Source organism: Alligator sinensis, unplaced genomic scaffold, assembly GCF_000455745.1.
Source record: "Alligator sinensis unplaced genomic scaffold, ASM45574v1 scaffold527_1, whole genome shotgun sequence".
Taxonomy (NCBI): Eukaryota; Metazoa; Chordata; order Crocodylia; family Alligatoridae; genus Alligator; species Alligator sinensis.
The window spans coordinates 1630666-1655583 of record NW_005841958.1 but is presented as its reverse complement, the minus strand read 5'-3'; the positions used below and the strand labels follow the sequence as shown (position 1 = coordinate 1655583).

The 24918-nt window shown below is 41.0% G+C and overlaps 1 protein-coding gene across 1 annotated transcript in view; it reads right to left on the bottom strand.

Moving 5' to 3' along the window:
• The window catches only part of CACUL1 (CDK2 associated cullin domain 1), a 76714-nt gene extending 59158 nt beyond the window's left edge, over window positions 1-17556 (bottom strand). Inside the window, exons 1-3 of the mRNA XM_006020544.3 lie at window positions 17499-17556; window positions 15666-15792; window positions 9593-9695 (exon numbers count right to left, since the gene is read on the bottom strand). Coding sequence (XP_006020606.2) covers window positions 9593-9695; window positions 15666-15792; window positions 17499-17556 — 288 coding nt within the window. The remainder of the gene's footprint in view (window positions 1-9592; window positions 9696-15665; window positions 15793-17498) is intronic.
• Between the last annotated feature and the right edge of the window lie 7362 nt (window positions 17557-24918).

The following is a 24918-nucleotide window of genomic DNA, read 5'->3' as shown; positions in this document are numbered from 1 at the left end:
CAGGAATTACATCCAAGAGTTATGCAGCCACTTGATTGCTCCAGATTTGTAGCTGGATCTGATCCCTTTGCTCAGTACTTGTTTTATAGATCCAACCATGTACCATATACAGCAGACAATTTTTCAGAGTTCATCTCAAGACATTCAACCTATGCAGTCTCATTTCTACTGCTGCAGAACAGTGGCAGTCGTGGAAGTTCCTCAAATACAGAAGTATTATGGGCCAGCCTTTAGAATAGACAAGGGATCTTCACTGACCTGCTCACCAGCCATGCTATGCAAGGATAATAAGGCTCTGAATGGAGGAGCTATGGATTTTTTTTTTTTTAATGGCACTGCAGAGAAGAGCAGGTATTGTGGGAACCTGGTTCCATATTCCAAGAGGAATGGTATATCACACTACATTATGAAACCGTTTCACAAACTGGATGGCGATATGGGCAAGAGGTGAAGGCAGGGGGAGAGGTATAGGGTTCCTACTCAGTGTAGGAGCCTTATAATTATCAATCAAAATAAGAGCCAAAATGGGAGTGTGTATTTCACACTTTTCACCTCCAAAAGGAATAAGTCTTTCTCCCTCTTCTGGCAACAGAATCCTTGGCAGTCACACTGCTTTAGAAGAGGCAAGATTATTAACGAACTGAACAGTACTAAACCTAATGAATTTGGCAAACAGCATAGATGTGCCCAGGTTTTGTTGAAATACACCTGGGGATCAAGTCTTCATGTATAAACGTGGAAAATATATACTGAGAGAGAATGAGCTGTAACAAATTAACCAATTGTCATAAATCTAATCCATTCTAGTAGCAACATTTTATGTACATAATCAAAATTCCTTCCTTAAATAAGCCAAATACACATTTTTTATAACTGCTGCTTTAATATTTTGCTCTTTGATTACCTATATTCCTTTTTCTATAATTATTAGGCCTCCTGATAAATCCACTCAGACATAAGGACAGAGTTTTGATAAAACCCTTTATCAGCGATATCACAGAGAACAGTGTAAGCGTAATTTCATAGCCTTGAACCTCCCCCTCTATCTCCCACCCCCCCCATTTATAACTAGTTTCCATATATCTTCTCAGATTTCATTGAAGTGCAAGTAATGGCACAAATCTAGTTTGAGCCTTTTTTCTGATGATCTGCATAAGTCAGGCAAGTGTGCATGTGTGGCCAATACTATATTCTCTTAAGACTTCTCGAAAATCCTCAGAGCAGAAACAGCACTAAATTGATGGCAGTCTCTGCTTTCTGTACAATAGCAAGCACATTGTGGCATTTAAAAACCACAGAAGTTGTGTTCTTCACCAAGACTAGAGTGAAGTCCGTGTCAGAGGTCACATTTATGGCAAAATTGACATGTAAATGATGTAATATGTTGCTACATGTCACATTCAACCAATTTATGGTGCCATAAAATGGCAAGCAAACCACAAAGATATGATGCATATAATGGAACATATTTGTGGCTGGGTTGTACAGTGCCATCAACTGAATGTATGACTCGTGCCACCTGGGACTGTCCAGTCCCAATGCCAACAATCAAGACCATGGTCAGCACCAGGACAGCTGAGGTCCCAGGCCCAACAATAGGCTGCTGAGCATACAGGTTGAAAGGGAGCCCCCTCCTGAGAACCCTGCAACCCATGAACTTTAAGGCAAGCTGGCACATTTGCTGTCATGTCTTGCACAGCAGCTGCAGGCCAAGCCAGTCAGCATGCCAGGCCCTTGGCTGCCAGACACACAGGGTTAAACTCCCTGGAGGGGAAGAACCACTAAGGCTGCCTCCACGCCCTCCACTCCCCCCGCCTCAAAGCGTCCTGATAATGACACAAAAAAAACATTTCTAGGGAGTGAAGACTACACAAGAGATGGAAATGTCTAAGCACAGGCTTACCTAAAGCTCCTAGGCTGCTTACAGACATTAGAAACACGCTTTCCTGGAAGCAGCGCATGAGTTCAACCTGGCTCTGCAGCATCTGCATAGATCGGGCACTTCAGTGGGGGATTTTTGGCACTTTTATCTAACAGCCAATTCAATCAGCTATTAAATAAAAGTACCAAAAGAGTCGCACTAAAGCACCCAATCTATATGGACGTTGGGCAAGCTGGATCCAACTAAAGTGACACCTCTTCAGGGCACATGCAGGGCTAATTGTGGAAACGCATGGGGTTTAAAGTAAAGGGCCAGGTTTTGTTTTGTTTTTTAAACTTCTGTAAGCAGCTTTAATGACTAAATTCTAGTCATCACAAACTGACAAGTCTTTGTAGCAAAATATGGAAAGTTGCTCTGAAGTGGAAGATAGGGATGAAAATAAAGCTGTTAAAATCTGAACACTGTAATATAGTGCTAGACAAGATTTGACATTCTGCCGCTAAAACTCTAAGGTACCGGAAAGATACAAATACTGCCCTTTTCACATGGTTTTTATCTAGTCATGCTACTTTGTGCTGGCTTTTAAAAATCATTCTATTTGCATACAACAACCTCATTTATAAACTGTAAACAGTCTCCACAGATCCTCACGCTTAAAAGTCTTAAGTGATTTGATAGTTCAATTGCTTTTCACATGGTGCTGTTAAACGTATATAGAACAAGAAAGTTCAAGATCAAAATGAGTGCATACAAGGTTTCTACTCTGACACTAGCAACATTTTCATTTCCAGGTTGAACAGAGGAAATACAACAATTAAAGCTCCAAATGCAACAATTACAACAATAGACAAATACAACAATTAAAGCTCAACCTCCTCCAACCTTGCTGCTTAGTCTTGCACTGCCATTTTATGTCCACCCATGAAGATTGTGGTTATTCCAGTACAGAACATTTAAGCAGGACTCAGCAATCAACTTCTAAAATGAAAAAGCAACATTATGTCTCATAATGTGTAAAGCTAGGAACTACAAGGGGAGTGCAAAAAGCTTTCAAATAGTTAATTTGCAAAGGAAAAACGAATTACAAATTTAAAAAAAAACAAAACCTCATCCACCACAGCACTATTTATTCCAAGAAGAATGCTACCGTGTAGTCCATAAGGCTAATGCAACAGAGCACTGTACTATGCCGCTTTCAAAATGACCACATATCTACACTCTATTGCCACCTACAGTGCAAGTTATGAATATCAAGTTAATTGCCAATTGTACTGGAGAGATGTTAGTTTTGTTACAAGAGTACAAGATGAAAAGCCCTTTACCAATCTATCCGACTGCTACCGTTAAAAACTGTTCTATTAAAGTAAATAGAAAGAGGGACGCCTTAAGAGAGACCAAGCTAACAAATATTTTCAACAGCAATGGTCTCAAGTCAAAAGTGAATTTCAATGGGTTCAAAGATGAGGATAGATTTTCATAATACAAGGAACTACTAGAAAAGAGGAGACTAGAGGTACCCAAACTGTTCAAGTATTGTTTAGATATTTGGCAATTTATTTTCTTGTCTAGGACAACATTTTAAAAGGTGCACCGATATATCAGCGCGTATCGGATCTGCACTGATAAAAGGAAAATTGACACGATCGGCAATCGGCTTTTTTTGCCCGGTGTAGCCAATAATGTCACTGATAAATGCCATGTGCATGCGTGCAGTCACAACATGCACCCAGCCAGAACGCAGCTCAGCAGCTTCGAAAGCAGCATCCAGCCGGTAGGTTGGAGGGGGAACAGATCGGAGCGGTGCCGAGGCAGGGGAACGGAGGCATGGGCAGCATTCCCGAGGGGTGCGGGGGGGTTGGGAGGGAAGCAGCTCCATGCCACACAGCTACACACCCCCGGGGGAAGCATGGGGGGCCATGCGCCCCCCAGATTTGTGCATGGGGGGAAGGCTGACTGCCCACTGCAGGCTCAGAGCCAGGGACTGCACTGGCTTCTTCCCAGCATGGGGGCTGGGTTAGGACAGCGGTCAGGCAACAGCAACCGGGGGGGGGGGCCTACAGTATGGGTTATGTCCATGCCAAACTTCGCTGCAGCCACTCCTCCCAGAGCCACCGCGGTCCGCCCTGAACACAGTCCCAGCCCAGCCTCAATGCCAGGAAGATACCAGTGTAGCCCCTGGCCCCAAGGCCACAGCAGACAGCCCACCCTTGCCCCATGCACAAATCCAGAGGGCACATACCCCCCATGCCTCCCCCAGGGGTGCGCACAATGGCAGAGACCTGCCCCCTCCCTCCCCCCACGGCTCTGTTCTGCACCCCACTCCAGCTGGGAAGTACCTGCCCCTGCCCCAGAGACACTCCCTCCCTCACTGTGGGGGCCTCGATCTGCCCCCCCGCCCCCCAGACTTACCAGCCAGATGCTGCTCTCCAAACTGCCAAGCTGTATATCGGCTAACAGATCAGTATCAGCCAACATGGATGGTTAATTATTGGCCATCGGTATCAGCCAAAAAAAACTTTATTGGTGCACTCCTAAGTATTTTGCTTGCCTGCCATTTTATCTTGTTACCCTTTTTGGCACAAAGTTGCAATTCTCCTGCTTTGCGGTAGGTCCCATCACATCAGTTCAGAACAGTGTTTACCTGCTATGGAGGGACTACAGATATCCCCAACTGTTGCTTCTGCCATCATAACCATGCGAATAGCTCCAGAAGCAACTAGCAGAAAATTTCAGGCTTTTATTTGGACCGTGGCTCCCCTTCTTTACCTTGGAATCTAATCCTTCCCTCTTTATAAGCAGCAACTACTTTCCATTTCTTTCAATTGGTATTTGAAACGCACTTTTACAGTGAATAAGCTCCAAACCAGGGGTGCACAACAGGACCTCGAGGGCCTCATGTGACCTGTCATGAAAATCCTAGTGGCCCACCCTGTTTATTAAATGAAAAGTATTAAAAAAATCAAAATAAGTCCTGGAATTTGTATGTGTGCCAGCACACGCAGCTCAGTTTCCCTTTAGCAAGTATGCCGTAAGCTTATCTCCAACTCAGTGCAGATCCCATGAGTGGCAGGCCTCTATTGGAAAGCATATCCCACAAACAGCCCTCAAGTCAGAGCTATGCACCTCTGCACCACTTGCTCCTCACTCACAGGAAAGCTGGTTCAGCTTGTTTAAAGAACTTGGAGAAATTCAAATCATAGCAAGCAAAGCTGAATGAGACAAAATTGAACTGGTTTGTATAGAGGCAAGATTTTAGTACTCTGTGATGGGCCCTGGCCCCAGATATGGCCTGGGTGCACCCTTAGGACATAATCCCTGTGTGTTTCTACATCTTTGGGTGAGAACTGAGCAAGGTGCTCTAGAGGCCAACTCCTTGGTCTGTGGTGTTTCAGCCCTCCCCATCTCACTCAGACCTTGCCAGCCCTTAGCAGAGGGGATTTTGCTGGCTAGAATGATCACACTCCCGTCTGGTCATGCACTCATAAAAAAGAGGGATCCCCCTTTCTGTGGAGTGGGCAAGTCTGAATGGTCAAAATACTCTGGGATCATAAAGTATCAATGACATCAAGTAGGTTACAATAAGGTAACTAAAGGATTTGATATAAAAAAAAAATTAAGAACAAATATAAGAATCCAGAAACCATGTGCCGAGATGCATACAAAGATACATGAGGAAACAAAGGAAAAAAAAAAAAAAAAAAATCAACCTATTCTTAGCATGCCCCTAAAATCCAAGGATGTAGTCCCTAGCCAGCTTCCCAGGTCAGCAAGCAGACCCTGCCTCTGACCTCAAGCTGGAGCCTTCTACATCTGTCAGCCTGTCTGTGTATTCTGCTTTTCTCTGGCTAAAGCAGTTGTTCACAACTTTTTTAGACTGTGGACCACCAAACTGCGGACCAGCATACTGCAGACTGGAGCGACTGGCATACTGCAGACCGGCAGACAACCCTTTTTTAGACTCAGGATAAAAAAGAGTTGGCTGCTGGTCTGCAGTATGCTGGTCACTTCCGGACTTCCAGTCTGGCAGTCATTCCTTCGCGGCCTGGTACCAGGCCACGGCCCAGGGGTTGGGAACCTCTAAACTAAACTAAAGGATTCCAGCCTCTCCTGTACCCAGAGAAAATAAAGCAAGTCATGCCTTTCTTTTTGCCCTCTCTCACCCCCCACAGGTACATGCTTATCAGATGAGAAATCTTTCCTGATACAATTAAGACCAGGAACATAGCTGAATCTTTTCAGACATGGATATTGGCTGATCCAATAGCCACCTGTCTTGTAATTGCCCCTCAGTGGAAAAGTTCTCCCCCATATCTAGGTGTTACTCTTGGACACCCCTTCTTTAAAGTGACTATTTGAGAGCAAACGATGCTTGAACATGCTAATTTTCAGCTATTGTCTCTTCTAAGCACGAATAGTTGAGGATCACTCGGGTTAATAAGTGCTTTACTAAAACAGCCTTGGCTGTAATACAAAGATATAATCACAATTACATTTGTATCAAGTACTATAATACAGACAGACAAAAATGATACAGCTGAACAGCTTCAAACAAGCTAGAAGAGGAGACTAAACAGCACAGAAGTAAATCTAATTTAGGAGACTATCCATGCAGGTCATACCGCCAAATCCAAAGGGCAACTTGGGTTTTATGGTGAATTCATGACACCTTACACGTGTATTCACATTAGCTTTAAACTAAATCTGTAGTTTAAATATTAATTACGTTGTCATAGTTTAAGTCACTGTAATAGCTTCTAGTAACCCAAAGAGACAATGCTGATACTGATTTAAGTAAAACCAGTGCAAGTTGTATGTATAAATGAGGCCTTAGAGAGAAATCACATCTTGAAGTAGAAATATTAAAGAATGCCCAATTATACAGAACCATGCAGTTAACTCATCCATTTAATCTACACCAAATACAAATTGCACTTTAAGAACTTAGATTCATGGAGCTGGAGAGAAAAGTAAAGTAATTATGAACATAAAACATTCAGGGAGAATAAAAACAAAGAAAATGGTTAACATGTCAGGATACGACTTTTTCTTGTTGGAAGATTAAAGGTCAATATTAAATGCGTTCCTCCCTTCAGTGAGTAACCAAGGAAACATACACGCACTATATATATCAGTACCTTAATTTAGTTAAACAGAGGTTAGGAAGATAGAATATGCTGCAAAAAGTGTCATTTTTAACAGTTAATATTGCAGCTATTAACTTAGAAATATTTGGAAATAGCTGAAAGCACATGGGAATACTGCCCTACAGAAGGAATCCAAAGCACATCTTAATGCATAATAAATCTTTATAGGTGATTCTACCTGATCACTTGATAAACACAGCCAAGGCAAAGATGTTTTGAAACAACAGAGTTAAACTGTGAAAATGAAAGATAGCTAATTAAAATGTCTAGCTCCTCTCCTGCTTAATTATGAGTACATATAAAAAAAAAAAAAAGAACATATTGTTGAAGCATATTTTGGAATTCTCCAAATGCCAACATACAAATAAGCTGGCAGAAATGGAAACAAGTGCTCATGGGAATAACTGCCAATGAGTTTTGCTGCGCAGAGGTCTTGTAGGAAGAGAGGCCAAACAATGGGTCTTAAAATCTGCAAGTCTCAAATCATATGACCCATTCTAGACAAAAATCATCTAACAAAGTCAAAGATCACATCATGCTCTATTATAATCATCCTGTCACCTGCCACAAGGTGCATCAAACATATGCCAAGAAGCTGTTGCAAGAACACAGGTTGCACTAAGTATTTCTCTCAATTATTCTTGCAATAGCTTGTGTCAAAAACAGCACCTTTGATTTTAACAGAAGCACTGTAATGCATCTAGGCAGAGCAAACTTTAATCTATCTGCCTCTGTAAACTCTGAAAAACTTGAACCTCTCAGTTGGTTGTTTCAGACTCTTAGTTTCAAAGTATAGATAGTTTTGCAATATAAGTAATTAATAGGGGTGTGGCAAAACAGCCCATATTCAATTCAGATTCAGCCCCAGCACACACCCTCTCTCACTGTGGGGATCTCAATCTGCCCCCTCCCTATGCTCCTTCCCCCACACATTTACCAGCCGGAACCTACTCTCCAAGCTGCCGGGCCACAATCCTGACCACATGCATGCGGCATTTAATCGGTGACATTATCGGCTATGCTGGCCAAGAAAAGCCAATTGCCAATAAGGTCAAATTTCCTTTTATCGGTGCCATGCCAATATGGACCGATATATCGGTGCACATCTATAAGTCATGTAATAAAATGGTATTACCTACACTGGCTTAGACAGTTTTAGAACAATGGCCAACAGTACAATTCAAGCATCAGTTGTAGCAGACGATCATAATTAGGATCTACTTAATTTCTGCTGGGCAAGGCTGGGTTTTTTTTCCTGGCCATTCCAAGCCAAAATCACAGCGATTGCCATTTTTGCAGGGTTCACAGAAACCGTTTTTTTGTGGCTTCCAGGAAATCATGAATAGTCATAATATCTATAGTGTTTCTTATTGGGGAATTAAGATATTATGAAAACTTTGTTCCAATTTCCCCACTTACTTTAAAGCCCTGAAGAATACAGTAATCATTTCCTAGTGCTCAAAATAAATATCTACATACCAAACAACACCTTGCTTTCCAAATTTAGTTTCAATTTTATGAACTAAGCAATATTAGGGAAGCTGTGAGTTATTGTCACTATGACTGCACTATTATATTTTGATGGGTCCATGTATTAAACAGCCAAAAGTAAAGCAGATCTAAGTAATATTCAAAGCTATCTTACAATCTAGTTGTCACTTATCCAAAACATTGTTAAAAGTAGTTGGTTTTTAGAAGGAAGTGAATTTTCATTTTGTTTGCTTGTCTCCTGAATATTTGGAGTTTATGCTCAACTTCTGCATCACACCATTGACATATACTCTGTTCTGAAAACTGACCAAGTCAGACACCCAATTACAAAGGCTCTTTACAACTTGGGTTAAACTATTAACTGTATGTTGGTACATAGAAATACAGAAATATATATGGACAGAATGACCTTAAGAAGAAAAAGAAAATATAGCAATCATCTTCCATTTTCAGTTTGCTGTCTAGACTATGGTAAACGCACTGTCAATACAGTAATTATTTAAGAAATATTAACTCAGAAGATCCAAACACTCAATACACACAAAGAAGTGAATGCACATTTAAGAGAAATGCAGAATGTGATAGGATCATATAAACTGTATTAAGATTGCTATAAACCACTGACATCTAGGGACACGTATGAAAAATACACAACTGTCTCTAACACAATCCATATTAAATACCACCCAATTTATACCTCCCTTCCAGTTTAATACTTACAAGTTCTCCTTACATGGAACAGATCTTGATATTTATGTAACCCATACTATGGCTTTCATTTAAAAAGTGCACCCAATTTTAGCCCTTATGGTTGGGATGACAACCTATCAAACGTGAACCAAATATGTAAGGCAGTGCTGTGCAATTTGACCTATCCCTTGTGTTACTGCCTAAAATCTCAAAAGCCTCTTGGTATTTTTTAGTGTTATACCAGTTCACTAAATTGAAAGCAGTAGAGTCTTAATAGCAACCCCTCTTTATAAACCATTTATTCTCTGTTCATACTATAATCAAAGATCCTAGGGGGAAAGGGGAAGAGGGGAAAAAAACAAAAATAGATTGTGCAGCTTCTTACCTGCAGCTCCTTTGAGACTCTCTCTAAGTGGTTAGTTATCTTTTTTATTAGGTCACTATACATCTGCTCCGAATGCTGCTGGCATACACATTTATACACACAACTGCAGAAACAAATATAGGAACAAATTATGAATTTACACACTTTGCAATGGAGGGCAACAGACTTCACAATATTTTGTTCAAGTCAGTTTAGGGGTGACAAGATGCAACTCTGACCAGGGTGGATTTGATTTAAATCAAATTGATTTAAATCACTGGTCAGAAAGCCTCAATTTAATCATTTTCTACAAAAACAACAATTCTCGTTGTTTGATATAACCTTAATACACATAATTCACAACTCAGAAATAGATGTAGGTTTCATTTTTAGAAGGTACACTTTATACAATTTAAAGCAGTGATTTATTTTGATATTTTTCAGATTAATTTTGCAGCTACATCAGAAAACTGAATTATGATTTGGTTATTTTATTTACCAGAGCTAACTGAAGCTGATGCTCATGAAGTCGCTGGGAGGTGAACCATCTCCAATTCACTAGACTAATCATGGATTTTGTGGGGATACTTTTGCCACAGTAAATTAGGGGAACATCAAATGAATGCTGCAGCCATATATTATTAGATTGAGACTTCCTCACTTTCTTCTAGATTTCTGCTCATCTTTGATTTCTTCCCTCTTTTATGGCCTGGCAAACCTGCGGCCATCATACATTTTCCCTTCTACCATACCACTCCCTCACTAGATCTCAAAATCAACGGAGAGGCTATACTCAGAAACTTGTTCCTCAAGACTTCTGGAGTACTCTGCTCAAAATGTTTCTGTTTTGTTTCTACTACCCCCCACCCACTCCTTGCATTTATCTCCAGACTCCCTCTCCTTGCCCAGATCTACTCCACCCCAACAATCCTCTATTCATTTAAGTTCTTGAAACTTTGCACTTAGGTAAGGGCTTGACTGTGTGTACACAAACCTGCAGAGAGACAAAAGGACTGAAGGGTGGGTAACTAAGTCTGTTATCTCGCATCCCCAAATATTGCTCTTAACAAGGATGTTATCTCTGAAGACACAAATCCACAGTTTGAGAACTGAAACTAAGCGTCACAGAGCACTGTGATCTTCTAATGGGATCTTCTGAACTGAGCACTGAGTCCCACTGGGTAGAGTGGTTTTCTTCAATCTTTACTAATCTATAGAAGAGTCTCAGGGAACCCCATAAGACTGGGCCCCTAACATAGTCCATGGCCGGTTGCAACCTATTTATAAAACTTTTCTAAAAAGGTTACATGACTATATTGTCGCTAATACTATATAATTAGAAGTTATAATCCCTAGTCCATGATGATATCTTTACAATGTAATATATCTTAAATTACAACTATCTTTATATAGGTTTATTTTTTTAAAGCATCCTAACAAAAATAATAATAAAAAAGAGATTAAATTAAAAAAAAATCTGATTTTTTTAAATAGTTGATTTTTAACCACCCTGACTTTGACAACCTGTATATCAGAACTACAGTTAAAGTCTCAATCCTACCACAAACTCTGTGCTGGAAGACCACTGAGCCAGCATAGATTAAACCCTAAAAGCATTCTCTCTCATGAAACTACATAAAAATATATAACACTAGTAGTCATAAAGTTATAATGAACTAGCGTTTACATATGCTTTAAGCCATCAAAAGCCACAAATTTAGACACAAGGATAAAGCTTGGCTGGTCACATTTCAGAATCAGAGCATATAAATTATCACCCATTGTCCTGAAATGCAGTACAAATCCTCATCTTCACAGTAATATAAAGACTTGAAGTGAAGAAAACAAAGTTTTAGCTCTGCATTTTATGATGGGGCCTGATTAGAGTCAGATCATCAATTTTATGTCTGATTTTTAAAATATTTCATTGTTCTTCCATCATGAACATCTATATAACGAAGATACCCACAAAACAGTGCAAATACACTATGTACATTGCTTACACCAAGATGATAAACTAAGCTCATCATGAGACCAGTTTATTAAAACTTTTCCAGTTATTTTAATAAGACTTGTGTTCTTTATCCATGCAAAGCTGCACTTTGAAAGAGCAAGTCAAATTAGTTATAGGTCAGATGGGACACGAGTCCTATTCCTGGTTCTAGACATCTCCATGTACCTGTTTCTACTCCCTATTCTCTTGCCTATTAGAATGCAAGTAAGTTAAGGCCAGGGCTGCCTCTTACTATGCACTTGAACAAGTATCTATTACAAAAGGGTCTTGCTCACAAACTCTAGGTGCCATTTTAATTTAAAAAAAATTAAAAATGGAAGGCTAAACCCAGAGATATAAACCTTCTTTACATCCCTGATAAAAAGCACCCAATTTCTTCAACTCCAATTCCTTTGTTTCACTGCCACCTGCAGCAAATGTGCAATACTGACCAAACTATGAACTGAAGAACAGGACCTCCCAATAATGCTAGTGAAGTGGTAGGGGTTTAACCTACAGCTTCAGAGGTAGAAAAGCAACACATCAATTACCATTAACCTGTCTAGCTACTAGAGAATAGTTTTTAGTAGGATTACCATTAACACAGTCAATGAGCTCTTTCTGATGTTGTTCTTATTTAGTTCCTTTAGAAGCACCAGAAGGTATGCCCATTTACTATACAGAACACATTATATATGTGTATAGGTCTTCTCCAGCAGCCACTTTTGCAGCCACTTCCGAAATCTTCTAGCAACCTCTGCTTCTCCTGCTTTTGTGCGCTTCATCTCTATTTTCTTCCATGTAGTTTCCACCATTAGCGCCTCACTGAGACGCCGAAAGAGTCTACTGACAGCACTAAGTCTGAAAATAGCCAGATGCACCTTATGATACAATAATGTCAGATTACACCAGCAAGTTGGAGTGATGTTGTAGCCATGATGGTCTAGGAAATATGCAAGAGGCAAGGATTTCTCAGTGATCTGAACCAACCATATAGATGAGAGATGAGACAAGCTTTTGGAAACAGAGTGCACTTCCTGAAATCTGAGGAACACAGCAAGGTGATCTGAATCAGAGGAGAAAGGCAGATCGTATAAGAGACAGAAGGACTGGTTTGTGGGCTAGTGATCTCTTGCAAATATACCAGCTACACAGATACAGAAAATGGCTTTGTGGTTTCTTTAATAAATAAACTGTACAATATAAAGTCACATCCACCCTAAACAAAGTCAAGAGATTCATTCTGAAATACTATGCAATTATACTGAATGCAATTAAATTATGTGATACTCTACAGACCAGTACTCTAAACTTTTCCTGCTCTGCGATCCTGTAGGGGCCAATATAGTTAAATACCAGTCTGCATATGCATTTACATATTTTTTACATGCATTTTTTTTTTTTTTTTACAAAAATTATTTGAACATTTCTATTTTAAACTGATTTCTATATTGTCATATCCTGTTTTCAGTTCCTCATTGCAGTCTGAGTCAGATTGCCAATCCTTTTGACAGACTTGCACCTCAGTGAGAAATCAAATTCCCAAATAGAGCAATTAGATAACAGCTGAAAGGAAAATGAATATCCCAGTACTGCAAAATTCAAGTTAATTTGATTAGATTTAAAAAGCGTTTAAAAAAATCTTCAAAGTATAACCTACCCATTTCACTTTTTTTCCACGACTGAAAGAGGCTCTTTACAAAAATTTGCTTTCTTATTATGAGTTAGAAATAAATCAAATAAATTATGTACAAACAGACTTTAATAAGGTATTTTAGTTACGTGTTAAGGAAAGATGGCCACTTTGGTCAGCATACCTTACATTTGAGGGTCCAAAAGCTCCCTCACACAATGAAAGACAAAGAGATGCAGCAATTCACTCACGTCCAAAACATGCAATGGCTGTCCATAGGGGGTCTACCTAAATCGCAGGGGGGCTTGTCAATTTTTGCAGGTTCATTGCAGGCTAAAGCTCCAATTCCACTGTCATTTTGTGACAGCCCCACCCCTCAGCGCTGATTGGTGGAGAGGCTCTAGCAAGCAGGAGGGACAAGAGTGTGTCTGCTATCTTATCTGTTGCCCTTCATGCCACCATGCAAGCCAGCACCTTCCCCTCCCAGCAGCAAGGACTGCTGGTTCCCACTGGGGAGATAGCATTTTATTTTTATTAATTTTTGGGGGGGTTGATTTTGCAGACGACCCCAGATTTTGCAGTTTCCACAAAAAACTGTGAAACGGTGAATTACATAGGTCCCTAAGTATCAGGGTTAAGGTGCTAACTGAGAGAAGTCTTGGTTCTGCTACAAACTTCCCATAAGTGCTCAGGCAGGCCACTTTCTCTCCGTATCCCTGTTCCACAACTTCTTTTTCCCTACCTTCAATATATTTTGCTTGCTTAAAAACTTTGAGGCACGTTATTTTCTGTAGGCCTGCCTCACCGAGTTGGTCCTAACTTGAAAGTTGAGGCATTCTTGTTTTGGTGTAATACCCAGTTATTCAGAACAGTTACCATGCTTCAAAATTCACACCCTACTTTATCCATGCTATTGCAACTGAAGATATACCCTTGTGTTTGCCCAGTGTCTAAAACAAGGAGGCTCCAATCTCAGTTGAGGTCTTTAGACATTACTCTAATACTAATAAAACGTAATTCAGGAACTTAAGAATCACTTGGAAGAAGTTTAAAATCTTCGTGCATATACAAATTTATTGTCTCATGACAACATAAGTTATTACTCTTTCTAAGAGAAAAGAGGAAGTCTAATTATCTGAAAACCAAAACCAGGTTTGCATTTGCTCCATGTATTAAGCCATTTACTTAGTGTTCCTATCGTATGTCAGAGGTCCAGGCTGATAGATGCTTACCCTTCTTTACTGATGGCTATTTTCTAGTTTGAGATTTCTAGATGGGAAGATAGGAGACTTCTGATCAATTCTGAAGAAAGTATCAGTATTCAGTAATGCTGCTGACCTAGCCCTTCCTAATTATTGACAGAGATACTGAGGCCTAGAGCCCATTAAAAGCTGTAAGTAGGATTTTTTTTTTTTTAATTATTTTCAAATTATTGAAATATTACAAATATATTTTAGGTGTGCAGTAACAAGCAGTGTTCCAAGTAGCAGGTGTTTCAGCTACCCAGTCAGGCTCCTCTGTCTAAGGGTCTAGGTAGGAGACTATCAGGAGGGAGAAATAAAGAGCATAGGAGATGCCAGAGCAAGAGGCTAAACCCCCCATGAAAGTCAGCGTTGAAAGACTGAATTATTTTCACCACTGCTAAGATCCCCAGTCCTCAGACTGAAAACATAAGAAGTGCCTTTCCATCTACTGGTGGCACCAGCAAGGGTCAGCACCTTACCAAGTAAAAGCAGCAGTATTCCCTTCTACTGTTCCCCCTCCTCCCAGCTGTACTCCTGTTCCCTGGGAAACTACCAGTTGCAGGACAGGAACTCCCTTTCATCCCAGATACAGAAACCACTGATCTTCTACTGGAGACTCAGGTCCTTGCAGGATCAGGTCCCTAAAAGTATGTCTAAACTGCTTCCACACTACCCCCAGGGAGCACACACTCAAGCTCTCAGGGAGCTTAAACACAGCAGCATGAACACACACAGCTTCCCCATCTAATTGCCAGGGATTGGTGCTCTCAGCATTCCTGATGGCACCGAGGAAACAGTATACCCGTATCCCAAGAGGTCACTTGCGGCAGTCACTCAGACACTTACCATACCACCGTCATCTATGCTCCATTAACTATGACAATTGAGAAGATGCATTACATATCTTGCCTGATTATGGCAAAAAGAGATGATGGGGCAATTATTTCACCATTACACTGTTCTTTTCCAATTAAAGAGACTCTCATGGTTTTGGTTTAACAAGTAAAGCACAAATGTATTTGGTTTCTACTGCATTTAATCCTCTTGACAATGGGTGCAATGGGGACAAAAAATAGACTCTGCAGCCATGCCAGTAATACATAAAAATTCAGTCCATTTATTGAACACAAATCAATGCCATAATCAGCTTGTACATGAGAGCTAAAAACATTGCATTCAAATAAAAAGGAGTTATGCAGCATGTAGCATTAAGATTTTTCTTACCTGTATATTTGTTCATAGGAGATAGGGATGTAATCACCAGGACTCTGAGTTAAAAGCTGATCTATGGCACTGTCCAACTTTGGCCAATATGTGCTCTTATAATCTTCAATTGTTATAACATTCATTACTAGAAAGAAAAGATAAGGCTGTTTACCTTACTTTTAGATAAAGTAAAGAAAAGATCAATTGTCAGTAGCTTAAGATCACAGTTAAACCGGCCAGACGATGTAACAGTTTCACTTCAGTATTTGCATAGTCCCAAGCAATATCTAAGCATTTCTGCACTGTCTCTCAACCAAATTAATCAGTGCCCATGTCACTTGCAAGAGATACCATTCAGACCATCATCTGATCAACTAAGGGTTAAAACAAAATCCTGGCGGAGAGCTGTATATAATTTATGCCCAGGTCACAAATGAGAAACGAAACTTAAGACTGGTCAGGGTGAAAGGGGATAGACCTGCCATAAATCCCTGCAACTGGTCAAGAAACAAGCGTAGGTACCTCACACATAACATACTAGAAACCTAGCCCACTACCTTATAACCTGATAGCAACCTGAGAACACAAAGAACTGCTGCTTGCCAGATAATTAAAGATTCCATTTAGCAGTTCATCATTGGGTATCTCTGAGAGACACCTCTGTCTATAAATAGTTTAGCAACTTCCGCCCAAGTCGGAGAAACTCTGGGAGACCTCTGCGGGAATCTCTAAGGAGAAACCTAAGATCATCATCAGAGTAAATTGACAGTCTGATCAGCTGTCAATAGCTTCCCGTCAGCGTAATATTGACGTATCAAAGCCCTGCAGGCACGATAGCTCGTTCCCGGCGCCACGTCCGTCATCGTTAGCTATAACCCGAAACTGTACGCTTGATCGTAATCGTTGTATCGTTAGCTGTAACCTGAGACCATACGCTTGATTATAATCGCTATAACTGAGGGAAATGTTTTAGTGACGCGGCCCGGGGGGGGGGGGGGTCGTCAGAAGCGGCTGCTGGCCGGCTGCTCTGATCTCCGACACACTGAAATGACAAAATGCCATCCCAGCAGCTCTCTGAATATCAGGGTAAAATGAACAGAGACATCACACTGCCTTGATAAGGAGAGACCAGAATTAAAGACACCATTGGAGCAGATTCAAAAAACCAGTTTGGTGGGCACGGCAGTTTCTTATTATGTTCCCTATTAGCTGATGTGTGGAAGAAAAAAAAAAAAAAAATTGTATATATAATTATATATACAACTTAGCCTCTCCAGGCAAGAGCTACAAAATGTATCGAAGTACCTTACTCCTCTGGGGCCTCAGTTCTCCCTTTATACAGGACATAATAATAATAATAATAATAATAATAATAATAATAATAATAATAATAAATACACTCTTCCCTTGCAGGGATCCTGTGGGGATGAACACATTAAAAGCAGCAACATATTTTATTAGACCAACTGAATAGCTGGAAAAATTCTTCTTTGCAAGCTTTAGGGCACAGGTGCCCATCTGCAGAAATAGGGAGAGTCCCTATGCCTGAAGAAGGGTGCCTGTCCCTGAAAGCTTGTAAAGAACAATTATTCCAATTATTCTGTTGTCTAATAAAATAGATCACATTTACCCAGATAACCTTTCCTGCCTACATCCCTAGATCAACACCGCTATAACCAACACCCCCTAAAGACAGTGAGAGACGGTTGCCATTACAATAATATACAGCTGATCTAAATTACTCCATCTTTGTTCTTGGGGTCCACCCCTAGGCGCACACTTTATTTGCCTACAGACACAGAACAGCCTCCAGTGTGAGACTGTATATGTAGTTAACTAAACATGGGTTACTTCCAAAGATCAGCCACTCTACAATGGCTAATACCTCCCCCTCAAAGACAGACGGCATTACTCTGGTAAGACCACTTTGCTAGCCATCCATTCCTCTCCTGCAACTTGAGAACTACGTGCCACTCAGCCGAAACCTGTGGATAATCAACTCAATACAGCTCATGCTCATTACCAAATTTGAAGATAGTGATACAGAACACAATTATGTGAAGCACCACAGGGAGCTCAATGTTGTGCAGAAGAGACAGTGTCTGTTCCAAGAAGCTAGCCCTCTAAAGCAATATCATTTGGACACCACAATGGCACGCAATATATTCAGAAAGTGAGCAGATATTTTACACACACAGACCCCCCTAATAGATCACTGCTCTTTGGTGGATTAATGCTGATAAAAGAAAGCAAGAATTCTACAGTAATGCAACCAGGCAGGCAAGATAGCAGGAAGTACCAAGACAAGAACTGCAGTGTGCAAAGGCATGTATAGAAGGGAGGTTTAAGTCAAGAAAGTGTCTGAATGCAGAGATGTGGGTTTTCTGGAAAATTTTCCAAATGCCCCACATGTGTCTTCTGATTTAGCATGTTTACTTGACTTATATTTAGAAAACAAAACTAAAAAGTACTCTCATGTTAATTTTATGTCCCAATAACCAATAGCCACAAGTATGTGACCTGAAATATTTGATTAGGAAAAAAATTAAGCGCAGTACACTTAATGTGGTTTAAATGTTATACTCAAATTCAAAGCTTTATGTGGAAAGACATGATATTTGGAATACTTGTAAAAATGTAATGACAATACACAATAGCATGTGACTTCCCTTGCATTGTTTTTTTTCTTAAATTTAAGCAAACAAAGGCACTGAAAAACTGTTGACACACTCATTTTAGCACACCCAAAGACCTGCGCATGATATGCTGTGCTTTGGTTTCGATTTGACCTGCAGAGCCAATTAGGTGAATTCATAACCTGATGTTTTATTTGAATAGTGATGCAAGTGTATTTACAAATCCTGGTTACAAATCAATAAAATATATTTGCACTCTCTGACACACTTCCTAGGGATAATCACCTGAAAAGCATTAATTACAACTTTGAAACTACCAAGCTTGCCTAATGTTGTATTAGCATCCATTCATTGTTACTAATAAATTTTACGAAACAACACATTTTTAAAAATGGAAAATTTTTCCACGAAAAAAAATTAAGCACGAAAAAATTAAGCCCCACATCTCTGTTTGAATGACAAAATATGAACATTCCTCCATGTAAAGGTCCAGTACATGCTTCCTTTTACAACATCTAGTTCTGAATCAAAAGAGCTGTCTGCTGGTAACATTACTGGCATACCACCAGCTCAGCTTGGCAAAACTAAACATTTGTTCACACATGTTGAAACAGCAGAACCTGGATCATTCATATCCAGATCATTTGCAACTCAGTTCTTAGCAGGTAGTCAAATTAAGGATAAGCCACTTGTGTGTCTACTGTGTCACTTCTCTGATCAACTGCAGCTTACAAATGGTCCCGCACACCTGAGTTCCTGAGGGAACTAGTACCCTTTGAAGTACAAGCCAGAGCCAACATACGAAGCACCTTGGTTGTTTGCTGTTGCTACACATACATACCTCCAGCTAGCTGACAAACCTTTATCTTTGCAAGGGGCAAAGAACCTGACCTATAAAGAATCTAGGTTCTACTGCATGAGTTATATTCGCTACCACGGAAAAATTATGAAAAAAAATAAAAAAAATGTGACAAAGTAGCAGCAACCTGCAGATCTAACTGGTATGGGACAAAGGAAGGACAAAGTAAGATTTTTATTAATAAACCTGAAGTAGAAGCAAGAAGTGCAATGTACTGGTGGGCACATATCTGTAGGTTTAAAGCTGTGAAGATAATTTTACTTTGAAAGCTATTACAAGCATTATTTCTCTCGTTCAGAAGTAAAATGCACTTGTTCCAACAGTTCATCTATGAACTAGACCAACCAAAATATTAATGTATTGAACAGGCTAAAGACTACTCGTTGTTCAATCACCAATAGTTTTATTCTTCCAACTCAAACCCAAAAATTAATCTGGAGTTTGAAAAACCCTCTTGTTTTAATCGTATCCTTCCTTCACCCCTGGTGCACACACTGCACACAGCTGAATAATATGAATAATCACTAGGGGTGCACTAATAAGAGATATTTTGGGCTGATACTGATGGCCAATTTTTAACGTGCCATATTGGCTGATACTACTGATCCGATGGCCAATATAGAGTTCAGCAGCTTGGACTGGTAAGTGTTGTGGGGAAAGGGGTGGGGGGAGGGAAGGGGCAGACCAAGGCCCCTGCGGTGAGGGAGGGAGGGAGGGAGTGGGGCTGGGGCAGGCGCTGCCCAGCTGGGACAGGGCGCAGGATGGAGATACGAGCAGCTTATCTGGAGTGGGGGACCCCCACAGGGACTGGGAGGAAGCTCCAACCACTTCACGCACCCCAGGAGGGCACCGGGGCGGGGGGCCAGATCTGTGCACAGGGCAGCGCCGGCTGGGCTCCTCCTAGCAGAGGATTGGTCCAGGCTGCATTCAGAGCAGGCAGTGGCGGTGCTAGGAGGGGGACTACTCCGTCCTGTGCCCCAACCTGAGCTCCACTTCCTCCCTCATTGCAGAGGGCTCAATCTGCCCCCCATCCCAGGCCCCTTTCCTTCCCCCTCCTCACAACAGACTTACCAGCCTGATGCTGGTCTCCATGCTGCCAGGCTGTGCTCCTGGCCACGTGCATGCACGCAGCATTTATCGGCCATGTGACCCCAAAAAAACTGATTGCCGACACTCTCAATTTTCCTTATATCAGTGCCGATGCAATATGGGACCAATGTATCAGTGCACCAATCACCAATTTTCATGTTTTTGGAAAAAACACCAAGATCATGTAAGTCAGTTTCAAAGGCAGAGGGAAACAAAAGGAAACTCAGTGATTTAACAGTATTAACTGTATTCTACTTTTAAAAATGTCATTATAACATATTTATGAGCATAATGCAACTGCAAAGCTCTAAAAACATGCTAACCCCAATAGACTCAAATTTTTCTTCTAATAATATTTTAGAAAAGAAGTCTGGTTTCACCAACATGATTTCATATAAAGCTGGCTGATTAATTTTATTAGTTTTCAGCATGGATTTCATTAATTGCCCGTTTCACAAACACACGTATACAATAAAAAGGAAAGCGGCTAATCAGCACTGACGAACAGCAGCTAGTCATACGATTACTAATCACTCAACATGACTAAGTTCAAACAAGTAGTAGAAAACAAGAGAATAAAAGGATTTTAGTAAGCCAATATATTTCTAATTTAAATCAAACATTTGAAAAGCAGGAAGATAGAAGGAACTCCTATTTTTCCTACAAAAAAAAAAATTAAAAACTTTATTAGGGTCTCTAAGGTAAAGTGTGCCATCGAATTAAATTTCTCTATTAAAGCAAAAGAGCTGAACACTGATGATATTGCAGGGTAACCAATGCCATGGTCACAGCTGAAACCATCCAGTCCTCTCTGAGGTCTACCAGCATCATTCGGAAGTGAATCAAATGGTTCAAGTAGCTGAGATCATTCATCATGTCAAAAATAAACTTGAAGTTGATAAGTTGATAAGAAAGCTGCAAGCTTTTTATGGAAACAACTTTGACACAGCACAAAATGATCATTAAAAAGAAAAGAAAAGAGAAGAGATTGAAGATTGCCAGAAATGCACTCTTCCAGACAACTTTAAACTAACAGTCTGATCATTATATCAAGCAAGAGCAGTGGAAGAAAGTTTAAACAAACACTGACATTAACTAAAAAGACAGTCTAACATGAAAAGTGATCTAATGCTGGCTACAGGTATCCATATAAGAAGAAAATGTGGGCCTATTGCTGTTATTAAAATTATAACCAAAAAGAAAAACAGCAGATTGTTGCATCCCAATTTTTCAGGATTACTATACAAATAAAGGGTGCAAAAAGATTATGGCATTTGCCCAGACAACAAAAAATCATGAAGGCAAGAGTGCCAACAGAACGAATAAATCCAAACTTCTGACAGGGCGGATTTGTTTTAAATCGTGATATAAATCAATTTGATTTAAATCACTGGTCAGGAAGCCTCAATTTAATTATTGTTTTCTATGAAAAGTACATTCTTGTTATTTAATATCCTTTATTCAATTAACTTCTTGAAACTTGGCATTTTCAGAGAAAGGCAAGGGTTTGACTGTGTGTACTGTCACAAACTTGCAGAGACAATAGGGCTGGCTGTAGGGTGGGTAAATCAGGTCTGTTAGGTCATCTCCACATATTGCTGTTAACAGAGTCAACCCCAGGGGTGCACGGCCAGATGGAGTGATGGCAACCTCAGCACATGCCTGTACGGCACTGTCTGTGGGGGCCCTCCAAAGTGCGGGGCCTGGGTCAGTCACCCCGATTCGGACCCCCCTACCAGGGACGGCTCTGGCTGTTAACAAGGATGTTCTCTCTGGAGACAACAAACTCTACCTATGCCTGAAGAAGGGCATTTATGCCCGAAAGCGTGCAAAGAACAATTTTTTCAACTATTTAGTTGGTGTAATAAAAGATATCACATCTACTCAAAGAACCTTGCCTGCCTATGATCTCTGGAGACACAAATCCACAGTTTGAGAACTGAAACTATGCATCACAGAGATGTTTAATATGATCTTCTAGGCCATCGGTGGACTAACGGGCTGTAGCCCATGGGCCAGATCTGGCTCACAGAGGGTCCCTCAGTCCCCTGGCCAAGGCAGTCCAGCCATGGAACATCCTGCCCCCGCTGAGCACACAGCAGGGCTGGGGTGGCTCCGCAGCTAACCATTTTCATTGCCCTCCATACAGCACACACAAACCTTACTGAAAATATAGTAAGATACCCAATGCAAGCCTAAAGCAATGTGGAAGCTCAAGTTCTTAAACAGCTTTCCTATCAGTTCCAAAAAAAGCTTTCCACTCTTGCCAACACCCTAATGACTGGGCAGTCAACTGAGTTACTAGATACAGGGAGAGGTAGCTGGAACAAGCCATACTTTGGGCAATAACTGAGTATGGCTAAAAGAATTCCACCTTGATTTGCACTGCCTCACAGGTAACATCATACAAACATACACTACCCAGGTACAGCTGGGACATGAGTTTTTTGGCCAATCAGTTTAAAAAAAAAAAAAAAAAGAAAAAAAAAAAAGCTACTCTAGTTTTCTCCTACAGTCTATAGTCTAATTTACTTATGATAAATATTTTTTTTCTTTTCACAAGCATTCTAAGACCCTCTTCTCTCTATCATGCTCCATATAAGGACTCTGCCTCTAAGAATTGCAGTTTTTCCATGAAATATCTATTTACCATGTTAGTGTTTTAAAAAAGGAAATACAGAAAGTGAAAAGGCTCTCCAGTGACTTTTACCCTGAATGTGTTAGCATGATGCAGCAGTTACGGATCCCCTTTGTGGTTGAATTTATTTCACCATTTCCCTACTCTGTACTCAGAAGGGGTTAGCAAAAGTAAAATGCAAGCCCTTTTTCTATTCAAGTGAAATGCACGTAAGAACTGGTATAAACTTGACACACAGCAGTATTCGTGACACCTGTGTGTGTACTGTCTAAACTACGCAAGGACTTAAATTGAGCAAATTCAATGAATGCCCTCTGTAAGGAGGGCAAAACCCAAAGTGAATACAGTTTACAACCATATGGGGTGTGCAAAATGGAGTTTGAATCTATATTTTCCCCCCAACAACCAACCCATAATCAGATAATCAGCAATGCAGACAATTCATTAATAATTTAGGTCAGATGAGTATAAATTTCTAATGGCTTACAGTTATTTATTTGGGGAGTTTTCACTCAGCTTGTATCACAGAACTCCTTCCAAATAGTTTCAAAGCATCATAAGGAGGATAATATGAAATGCATTAAGAAACTTAATTTTAATCAAGGGTGGGCAATTATTTTGGCTGGAAGGCTCCTTAACAACTTTTGGCAAGCTGTTGAGGGCTGCAAGGTTAGCCCCACCCCTTGATTGGTACCCCACCCCCGGTCACAATCTTGGGACCAGAAGTCCCGCCCTCTAGCCCCTGACCTTTGCCATGGGATGTCCCTCCTCTTGCCCCCTGAAGTACTCCTTTTGAGAAAGGGGTTTGCCATCTTGGAACCGGAAAAAAACCCAAATTATTATATACTAAAAATCAAACACTGACAATAGCATATTTTAATCTTATTTTTAAAATTATTTTTGTCCTGATTTGTGTGTGTTTTGTTGTGTACATAGATGTGACTGTATAATACCTCAAAATGAAGTCTTACTCTTGTATATTGTGGGGAAGCGCCCTCACCGGTGCTGGCGCTTCCTTGTGTAGCCACCCAGAGCTTGCGCCAGGTTGCCCTGCATCTAACTCCATATCACTGCCGCCTCTGGGCTGCCCAGCACAGTGGCAGCACAGAGTAGACACAGGGCAGCCCGATGTGGCACAGGCTCCAGACGGCTACACCAGGAAGCGCCAGCAGCAGCAAGGGGGAGGGTGGGGGGGGGAGGGGTACTTTCCCCCCTGCTCTGAGCAGCAGCTTCTGTCCTGCACTGCTGCTGCTGCGCGAAGGCAGGCAAGCCCAGAGCAGGAGCAGGGCATAAGGGTTCAGGGCTGCACAGCGCAGGTATCCGCGGGGCTGCGGCCGGCAGCGGCACGGGCCCGGAGGAGCGGCAGCAGCCGGAAGGAGCCACCACCTGGGCTGTCTAAAAAGGCAGTCCAGCTGTGGAGCCACCCCAGCCACACTGCCAGCCCAGGGGGTGGCAAGACACCATGGCCAGATGGTGCCTGGGCCAAGCAAGGGACCTGCCTTGGGCTGGATAAAGACCTGCCAGGGGCCAGATGCAGCCTGTAGGCTGTAGTTTGCCCACCCCCGTTTTAATCCTTTACCAGACTTTCACTTTAATATTAAAGTATATGACATGTTAAAAGTATCAACTTTTTTTCTCAACTAGACCACAAGATGAGCCACTCCAAACAAAGGTTTTCCTCCCACTCAGATAGGGTTAGTACTAATTTATTTCATAGATTTTATACGTGGCTGAATTTTAAGGAGGACTAAATTACTGCTAATGGTTATTACTACTAGTTTCTATGTTAAAACAATAACGTGATAAGAGAACTGTAAAAGAGACGTATTCCTTTCCTTTCCTTGATCTCAGCCTTTGGGCTCAGACCAAGTGTGCAGTTCCTTGCATTCCTTTGCATGCAGCTGGGCCTACCACGATACACCCCAACACCCCAATGTATTATGCCCCATTGGATGTGAAGCCACCTTCCCAACATTAACCAAACCGTCTCTCACACACTTTCCCTTTCAAGAGCCCATGTTTTCCACTTGCGCCCCCCCCACCCCCGCA